Genomic DNA, 9,843 nt, shown 5'->3' on the forward strand with positions numbered 1-9,843 from the left:
TGCTTGCAGCACATCTCCTGTATCTGCCTGCCTCTGGAAAACTTGAAGCTAGTTTAGAGCACCTATTTCCAAAAAGGAGACCACACGCTGATAGCAGCTGGAGCTGCGAAGTTGGTATTTGACCCTGGAAGCAGTTTGTGTTTGCTTATGTGTCGGTAGGGGCATTTTTCATATTTTTCTCCTTAAGAGTCCAATGCACGGAGTGTGTCTGCTGTTCCGTTACACTGGCGGCTTCCCCTTTTGACGAGTTTTGTCTCTGCAGTGCTCAGAGCCCTGCGGCGGCGGGGAGCAGGAGCGCCTGGTGACGTGCCCGGAGCTGAGCCGCTGCGATGAGGCACTACGGCCCAACAACACCCGGCCCTGCAACACCCACCCCTGCACCAGCTGGGTGGTGGGCTCCTGGGGACAGGTGAGCAGATGCGAGCGGCGAGGCACAGTTCTCCCATGAGCTCTGCGCTGGATCAGCATCCTCCTCGCCGTGCTGGTGCAGCTCCTCCACGGAGCTCTGGGTTGAGAGGTGCTGTGTGCCCCTCCCGTGGTTTCTTTACGAAAGCAGTAGATAAAGATGTCCCTGGTGCTGTCATTGCCATGGCCGCTGAAGTCAATAAGCTTGGTCAGTGCCATCTGCCCCACGCCCGAGTTGGCCGGGCACCCTCGTCTGCAGCACGTGGCAGCGGCAGAATGGGAACAGCTCTCTTGCACAAATGCAAGGAGCAGGGGTAAAAAAACAGCCTTCCAAACCAAACCGGGGAGCGGTGCAATAACAGCATAAAAACTGCCCAGGGCCCGGTGCTGCCGGCCCAGCTGACAGCTCTGCCTGCTCCCGCAGTGCTCGGCGCCCTGCGGCGGGGGCATCCAGCGGCGCCAGGTGAAGTGCATCAACACGCAGACGGGGCAGGTGGAGGAGGACAGCAGCCTCTGCGACCACGAGCCCTGGCCCGAGAGCACGCAGAAGTGCAACCCGCAGGACTGCGAAGGCACCGAGGCGGGTGAGTGAGTGATGCCCCCTGGGCCGTTCTACTCCTGATGACTAAACATTCTCTCTTTAATGTGATCGTGCTCCCCAAGAGCTTGTGTGAGCTGGTTGGTATCACCCCTTCCCAGGCAGCACACACAGCCGGTGCCACTCTGCCATTCAGGCAGTTGCCAGCAGATAGCCCCGCTTGGTTTCGAGGAGATGGGTGTAAACGTGTGTCTGGGTCGTGCTGCAGTGCCTGGATGTTCGGGGTTGAGGTTGGGGTTGATGTTTTACTTTACATAAGGTTGGCAGAAGTCATAATGGAGAAAGGCAAGAGGTACAGGAGATTACGCGCTGTCGCTGGGCGTGAAAACTTCAAGCTTCACACAAGGGAGCTGCACTTTCAGTGCGAGCACAGAGTGCTCCCGAGCACCCATGCAGGTGTGACCACAATGCAGTGCTTTGCCCTCCCTCATCCTCTGTGGTGGTTGGAGACACTACCTCTGTCCAGCACCATGGATGTGTTTTCTAGCCAGGCTCAGAGCCATTCTTTATTTTTCTCCTCCCCGTCTCTCACTTGTCAGCCCCCCGGGCTGTGCAGTTGTGTGGCTGGGGACTGGGTGCGGGACCGGAGAGCTGGGCGGCGTACCAAGAGCAGCGCTGATCTCCAGGGCTGGCGCGTGCTGGTGGCACTGCTGCTGCTGCTGAGCAGGAGGGAAAACCAGAGCGAGGGTCAGCCTGCCGAAAATCAGCGTGGCTGTGAGAGGATGAGCTGGATGGGGCCACTCGGGGGATGCCAAAACCTGGAAAGCAGGACAGGGGGAGGGACCTGGGTGTGAACACAGGAGGGTTGGCAGCAGCTGGCGGGCAGGGGGACGGGAAGGAAGGGAGGTCTGTGCTCGTGCCGGAGTGGGGTGAGCGGAGGGGCAGCACGCCGAAGGGCAGGCTTTGTCCTGGGATCAGCGACGCTGCACGGTTGGAAGGAGTTCAAAAAAAGCACTCGACGTTAATTGCAAGCTGGAGGGAGGGTTTCATACGTTACTTGTATAAGGCTAGTTTGGCTAACCAGTAATTAAGTGGGAATATTCAAACCGTCTATAAATGCCCAGAGCATTCAGCTGTCAAGGGGCTGGGGGTGTTTGTAGGGCCGCGAGTGGGAGCTGGGATTTACGTGCCCGGGGCAGCAGCGCCACCCAGCCAAGGGACCGCCAGCGCCCACCCGAGTGAGCAACTGGGCTGCTGTGGAGGGAGCTGGGGCAGAAGTGATGTGTTCCTCGGAAAGAGGAAGCCAGAACTAAAGACCAAGAGGTGAAGCTTTCTGACCATTTTAAAACTTTTGAGACCAGCATGGGCTCACCATGAGAAAAGTCAGGTAAGACCAGGTCTCTGGCACCTGTGGATACGTCCCGGTGAGCTAGTCCCATCGGGGTGATGCTGACCGTCTGCCACCTTGGTTTGCCTGCTCGGGCTGCAGACGCAGCGCTCAGCTGTGCGGCAGGCACTCGGTTTGCTTCTTCACTTCCCCATTCACTCAGAGAAACGTGTCCCGTGGCAGCGGGCAGGTCCCTGTTAGCCAGAAATGCGCACGCCACGGGGGTTAAGAGCTCTTAAGAGGAAAAGCAATATAATGGGGGATTAGATGTCACTCACTAGTCGTTAATCAGCCTTATCTTTTCAATGTGTCTGGGGAAAAAAGCTTCTTGTCTGCCCGGCAAGAAACATTTCACCCACGGGAGCTGGCCGTAAGGAAGAGCCGGGGGGGCTGGAGCTGGCCCCGCAGGAGGGGCACCCCGCAGCCCCGTACCCGCCCGTGCCGCCGCGTGTCCGTGGCGCAGGCAGCCCTGCTCCTCCCGCAGCCCGCGCTGCTTCCCCGGTTCGGCGTGGAGGTGGCGGCCAGTCGGGCTTCTCCAGGAGGTGCCGCGCGGTTCCGGCTGTTTTTGTCGGGGGAAAATTCCCATCAGCACGGGCTGGTGATGAGAGCCGCGTGGATGCTCGGCACGGCCAAGGTTGTACCAGAATAACCGTTGGGATGTGTAGGAAGCACACAAATAAATGTTACAGTTCTGGATTAGAAATGACATAAATGCTCTGGCCGCGGCCCAGGGCAGGAAACGCCTCTTGGAAATACAAACATTTCCTGCCAAACTACGAGGAGGAACAAAACTTTCACATGGCAGGAAATCACAGATGTGTAAATCCACAGGCAGAGGCTCCCAGAAAAGGCATGAACATAAACTCTAGCCCTTTCCTGTGTTTTAACGGATCTTTATTGCACAAGATTAATGAAGGCTGTGGGGATTCAGTGTTTACGTTAGGAGGACAAGGAGTCTCTATCTCCCGTAACACGAAGTGCACTGGTACCAGCCAGCTCGTGTGTTGGTCTTGGGGAGCAATTATGTGCTCGTCGGACACAAAAATGCGAGTAACCTCAGCAGAGTTTAAATGTTAAAACATAATCAGATGGCTTTTTAAAGGAGATGGAACAGAGCAAACACAAACAAACATCTCACCGGCAATTGGCCCTCTCCAATTAAAGGAGGTTGGAATTAATTAAAACCAGAATCCTGTTCTGTCGCTAGGTTATAAATTAATTGATGATTACACAGAAGTTATTTTTAAACGCGCCTGCAGTTTTACGGCTGAATCCAGCTGTGAGTGGAGCAGATAAGGTTGGCTGTGTCCTCAGATGGCTCCCAGGCAGCACCCGAGCCCACCAGGCACTCAGATGTGTCCTCGTGGCGCCCCAGCAAGGCCAGGGACAGTTTTCTTACCCCATATGAAGACAAGGGAGTAAAACCACCACGACCCCATGGTGAGAGAATCCGCGTTGGGGCCGGGCGCAGGGTGGCATGGACCTGGAGGAGGACCCAAAGCCTGTGGCTGGTCGCCCCATGCCCAGGAGAAGCTCAGAACAAGGCCACCCATGGAGGAGCCATTGGTGGGGGCGTGGGGACGGACGCCGCCCTGCTCAGCTGTCCCCAGGTGAAGCTCCTGGCCCCAGCGCAGGTCCCAGGGGCTGTGCGGGGTCTCCCGGTGCTGTGCCAGGAAAGCCCTGCTGCTGCTTGCTCCGGAGGGGCGCGAGGGACGCCTCTGCTCTTGGCAGCCCTTCCTAGGTGATAAGAGTGGGAGCGGATTTGCTGGACTGCAGACACGCTGCCAGAGAGATAAGAGCAGCCTTCGTCTCAGGAAGGCTTGTTGTGCTGATCCCAGCCGTGCCTGCGCCCGGAGCCCAAGCGGAGCTTTTACGCCCACATCAGCCACGCCTGTCCCCAGATCGTTCCTCGTAGCTCAGAAAACTGGGGAAAAAAAAAAACAAAGTATGTTGATTTGTGCATTTAAATGTTACGTTTAGTTTTATGTCCACCTTGGAGAGGAGCTGAGAGCAGCTTTCCTGTGAGAGCTCAGACACAGGCACCTTTTATCTAGCAGGTAGAGGAGTTTTGGCAGCTGCTGGATGCCGGAGCAGAAGGCTGGGGCGGCGGTGAAGCAGCCCCGCCGTGGACGCCCCGCTGGCAGTGCCTGCCTTTGCAGAGAGACCCGGAGGGAAGGCCGGCAGGTGCCTGGGACCTCCGAGCGCTGCTGCCCTGCTCGAGCCCGTGAACGTGCTGGGGAGCGAGGAGCACCGCGCACAGCACGCCGATAACGTGCCTGTCCGTCGGGGCATCGCTGAACCCAAACCCCTGCTCCCCGGCTGGGTGCTGCCAGGGCCGCCCCCTCTGTCCCCCACCAAACGGAGCCGAGGCCGGGGCTGTGCTGCGGGATGCGTTAGCAGACGGTCGTTGCCCATCAGGAGCTCAGCCTTCAGATACCAGAGAGGGAAAGGAATTAAAAGAGTCCAGCTGGCCCCAGAACACGCATGTACAAACGGGCCATAGATGTGGTTTCTCTAGGAATTAGACAGATGTTCCTAGCCAGCGGGAAGGGGGGGCTCAGCCTCGTGTCCCGGGAGCAGCGCCAAGGTCGGCTGGTTTGGGGCAGCCTGGGCGAGGGGCAGACCCCGGGCTCCTCTCCTCCTCCCGCCCGTGCGTTCGGCTCTGCACCCAGTGTCTGGCTGGGTTTCCAGCCACCTCGAGATTAATTGGCAATTAGACATTGTATTCCTTCTTGCTTTCAGTAGGGAAATGAAATTATTCATGCTTCTGCATACAGCTAAGTTTGTCCACGAGGGATACCCGCTAGAAATAATTGCAGCGAATTCCAATTTACTCTCATCTGAGCATGTAAGTCTTCATCCTCATGGCAAGACAGGGAGGCACTGCTGGCCGAGTCATTAAGTGCCCTTCACTTACTGCTAATTAACAGCAGCAGTCAATAGAGAGCGGGAGCTTGGGAAAGGATTTTTCTGGCTTTTATGCAATGTAGGCGCAATGGCTGTTGCGCATTTTGGCCTTACCTACAACCGTGCCTTCCGTGCCGTGGCCCGGCAGAGGCCGTGCGACATCCCCGGCCAGCGCCGCTGTCCTCCAGCCGGGGCAGGACCCGGCAGCAGCCCGCAGGGCCCAGCTCCTGTGCCCCAGCCCCAGCCCTGGGGCCGTGCAGCCCCAGCCCGGCGCAGCTCCCGCTGAAACCTGCGCACCGCAAGAGAAAACACAGCAATTGTCGTACGGATGGAAGAGGAACGGCACGTTTCCTCTCCCAGCTGAGAACAGCGGGGTTTTGCTTAGTGCAATGCCCGCACGCTTTATGTGAATGACCTTGGGTTGAGTAACGGCAGGGAAGACGCTTCTCTCCCCTCCTTGGCCATCTGTAGATTTAGGTTTCTGAAAGCGTAAATTGTGATGGGCTTCAGTGTCCAGTGCGAACAGTTAGGGTGAAAAAATCGGCTCACCTCCCGCGCTGGGTGCTGGGTGCACGGCATGGGGCACCCTGTGTGGGCACGGGGCAGCCGGCTCAGGCTGTAAGTGCTAAAAACAAAGCAGGCAAGGGCAAAACTGACAAAGGAGAGCTTTCCCCACGGCCCGCAGGGTCAGCGCCCTCAGCCGCGTGTTAACGCTCGTTTGCAGTCGCTCCCTGCGCTCGCCCCCGGGCTCTGGAAGCAGAGGGCTCAGGGCTGCTGCCCAGCACCGTTACCCTGCCCGACCTTGTACAAAAATAGAAGTGAAGGAATCGGGGAGCCCATCGACACGAAACGGCTGCGTGCTGCGGCCTCCGTGCCCGTCGCAGGGTGCCCGTGGGCGCTGCGGGACGCTCTGGGCACGGCGCGTTGGAAGTGGTTTCCAGTTCTGGAGAGGAAGCTCGGGGTCATGTTCAGAGGCTTGTTTCAGCAGAGTCGGCTTTTTCTACTCCTCCCTTTATTCATAAGAATGAAGTGAAAGACAGCACAGTTGTTTTTCATGAGTGCAGGGAAAATCCTCCAGTTCTGGCTCTGCATCAGCTCTTCGGAAATGAGAATGTCTCTGTTGGATCCAGACTCCGACAAACGGCTGATCCCTGCTCGCCTCCTGAGAGCGCTGCCGTTGCCCCCTTCTGTCTGCGATCCCCCGGGCGGGGTGCTGGTCGCCCTTCCTCAGTGATGCGTGGAGCCACAGGGCTCAGACTGAGCAGCAGAGCCTGAAAAACGGGTGCTTTCTGCTTTTCCCTCTTGTTTTCCAGGCTTTCAGAATTTTACAGGCTTTGGCGTGCGCAGCACGAGCCGGATGGGAGTGCTGGGTGCTCGGTGACAGCAGCACGGCTTTGCTTTGCAGTGCCCGGGGGAGCCGAGGCCGGGCGCATCGCGCAGCACCAGGGATGTTCACACTGCGTGTGGTGCACGAAGAAATGACTCGCTGGCCTGGCGCCGGGGCACTTCCCGGCGCTGCAGGAGCACGGTGCCGCCAGCGGGGCTCTGAGGGCAGGGACTGCGCCGTGCCAGCGCCGCGGCCGGGGAAATGAGCTGGAAATGAGCTGCGGGGGTGAGACGGACAAACGGCATCCGAGCACACATCGCTCGCGTGCTCACCAGTGGCTGGTCTCTAACGCTGGCTACGATGAAGCTGCTCAATGCGGTGCCTCCTCCAGGGCTCTGTCCCGGCGCAGGGCACCGCAGGCCCAGCAGCAGCAGCCGGGGCCAACGCTGGTTAAACTGGGAGCTGGCTCCGAGAGCGCCCCGCAGGCCAGAGGTCAGCAGCTCAATGCTCTCGTCTTGCTGGCTCCGCTCTCAGCCCAACCTTTCCTTGTTTTTACAAAACCTGTACCAGGAAGTTTATTTTTCCCCAGCATGACAGTAAATGCTTAGGCAGAAGCTTAAATGAAATTTAAAACGACTTCCGCACCAACTTAAAAAAAAACAACCGCAGAAGTGTGGGTTTTCAGTTTCTAATGTGCTGACTTAGCCTGGATTTGGGAAGCCCTGCTTTAAGCCATTTCTGCAGAGTGAAATTTGGCACCAGCTCGAAGATTGGAGCGTGTGCTCAGATGAAGTGTTAGGATTATAAAAAAAAAATTGCTAATAGAAAAAATAACAATAAAAGGATTACATGAAAATTGGGTCAAACCTACGGGGACCTTCTGTGAAGAGCTGAAAAATGAAGTGCTTATTACAGCTTCCTCTGCCCAAGCCCAAGTTCCAGGGAGGAACCGTGGGCGCAGCCAAGATTTTCCGCGCCGAGTCTGACCCCGCGTGCATCCACCCCGAGGCTCTGCGCTGGGCCTGGGTCCGGCCGCCCTGGGAAGCCCCCGGCGGTCAGCAGCTCCCGGTGACTTCATTTTATAAAAATGCTTTTGAGAAGCGGAGCCCTGCCCCGGGCTGCGACGTTGGGCCAGTGAAGGAGCGGCGGCCACCTCCGGCGCAGGGGCGGGCGGCTCTTCCCCACCCTCCCAGCCCGTCCCGGCTTCTATTCCGCAGCAGGGGCACCTCGGCCGTTAGCGTGGCATGCAGAGGGAGCTCTCGCTGGCGGGGCAGACGGGCTTCTGCCTGCGTGCGGGGCCTGGCGATGCAGCTATGGGGATTTCCATTCCAGCGCCAGGGCGCTGACCCGTTGGAAAGGGATCAGACGAGAGCCCAACCGTCCGCTCCAGCCCAGGGAGGTTGCCCTGCAGTGAGAGGCTCCAGCAGCAAAACCCCCACAGCTCTTGCAAGGGAGGGCAGGAGGCAGCTTGGGCGCGATCCACGAATAACTTTCTAGGAAGGCCGGCTGGGTAAGCGCGAGCTTTTTGCTTGTGCGCAGCGCCAAGCACAGCAAGGTGCGCGGCTGCCTGCTAAAATATCTCAGCGTGCTCTGCGGGGCCATCCCAGCGCGGCACGGCTCCCGCAGCAGCGCTGAGCCTCCGAAATGCCGCTGGCGTTCCCAGCGCCCCAGGCGGCGGTGCTGAGTTCTTCTGAGCCCCCGAGTTTTTACGTGCGGTGCGGGGCTGGCTCCGGTGCTCGCTCCCGGTCGGCTGTGGCCGCAGCAGAGTTGGTGTGAGGTGATTTCTTCAGGGCACAGAGACACTAGGGCTTTGCAGAAGTAGCTGTTGTTAGCAAGGAAGAGAGGAAATACCTCGACCGAAATAGAAAATTAATTTTAGAACAGGATAGTGACCTCCGTGCTGACGGGGTGGGGGCGCAGAGGGCTGCGATTGAACTCCAGAGAGGGAGGAAAGGTCTCTGTTCTGCATCTGCTGCTCCCTTGTGCTCACCACTGAGGACCAGATTGTCCTTCATGGGAACGGGGGCATCAGCTTTTCCCTAAACAAAGCCCTTTGTTCACCGAAAGGAGACGGCGTGGGGCAGCGCTCGGCGAGAGCTCCCTGGTTCCCTCCCCACCGCTGGTGTTTCCCCAGCCCAAAAGCGCCCTGAAAAGGGGAAAAGCCTTTTGTGGAGCCGTCCCGTGGGGGCTGTTTCGTGGGGGGGCCACAGGGATGCCAGCTGCAGGAGCAGCCGCTTTGCCCTTTTCCACAGAGAAGCTGTCACGTTAGTTAATCACTTCTACAGGAGGTGAAATTGGACAGAAGTGACGTAATTTAAATGTTTTGCACAGCTGTGTGGGACTCGGTGAGGCACATGCCTGCTTTTGTGTAAACTGAAAACGGAGGAAGTGAAGAATCCAAGCAAACCAACAATGCGCGCCTGCAAACAAGGCGTGCTTGGCGCGGGGGCTGTGCCGCGCTGCAGCCCCTTCGAGCCCGGCCAGGCTCTGGTGGAGCGAGCAGCTGGGCAGATCGGGGCAGGGGGGAGCGGGGCCGATTCCTGCAGCCTCTGCTGATGGTGGGGGCGAGGCTGCTCCCTCCTCACCACGTCCCACGGGATGCTCAGCACCAGGGTTTGTACCTGGCAACGAGGGAGGGCGTTCTGTGGGGGGCAAGGTCTCTTTGGGCAGCACCCAAGGAGGTGGACGAAGTGCCTGAGTGGCACTGCCAGTCCCGGAGAGGGCTCCTGCAGCTGCTGGGTGCTTGCAGAGGAAGCAGCAGCTGCAGGCGCTTTGCTCAGATGAGGGTGGGCTCTGCATTTTCTGAGGTCTCTGCCAGCTGCGCTGTCAAATGCCTGATAACTGTACCGGTGCCGCGGCACTAACACTGTCCTTGTCCTCTCGCATCTCCTCCAGGCTTCGTCTGCGAGCGCGACCGCTTGACGTTCGGCTTCTGCCAGACCCTGCGGGTGCTGGGAAGGTGCCACCTCCCGACGGTCCATGTCCAGTGCTGCCAGAGCTGCCGCCAGCACGGGCACCACGCGCCCGGCCGGGACCGCGGGGACGAGCGGGCCTCCAGGAGGTGACAGGACCGTCCCCGAGGGCAGAAAGCACCAGGACCCGCGGCGGCTCCGGGAGCAGCCCTGCGGCACGGCAGGGAGCTGGGGACCAGCCGGGTGTGCTGCTCTGTCGCCACACGGTGCTCTTGCAAAACACAGGGAAGGCTTGATTTGTTGTATTTGTGCTCCACGTAACGGTGCTCAAACCTTCAGTCTGAAAAACAGCGTCTGGCTCGGGCTG

At 58.8% G+C, this 9,843-nt stretch overlaps 1 protein-coding gene across 1 annotated transcript in view; it reads left to right on the forward strand.

Moving 5' to 3' along the window:
* Positions 1-9,629, forward strand: part of ADAMTS7 (ADAM metallopeptidase with thrombospondin type 1 motif 7) — a 48,409-nt gene extending 38,780 nt beyond the window's left edge. Inside the window, exons 22-24 of the mRNA XM_035568939.1 lie at positions 263-409; positions 830-989; positions 9,460-9,629. Coding sequence (XP_035424832.1) covers positions 263-409; positions 830-989; positions 9,460-9,629 — 477 coding nt within the window. The remainder of the gene's footprint in view (positions 1-262; positions 410-829; positions 990-9,459) is intronic.
* The last annotated feature ends 214 nt before the right edge of the window (positions 9,630-9,843 follow it).

This window comes from Cygnus atratus, chromosome 11 (genome assembly GCF_013377495.2).
Source record: "Cygnus atratus isolate AKBS03 ecotype Queensland, Australia chromosome 11, CAtr_DNAZoo_HiC_assembly, whole genome shotgun sequence".
NCBI lineage: Eukaryota > Metazoa > Chordata > Aves > Anseriformes > Anatidae > Cygnus > Cygnus atratus.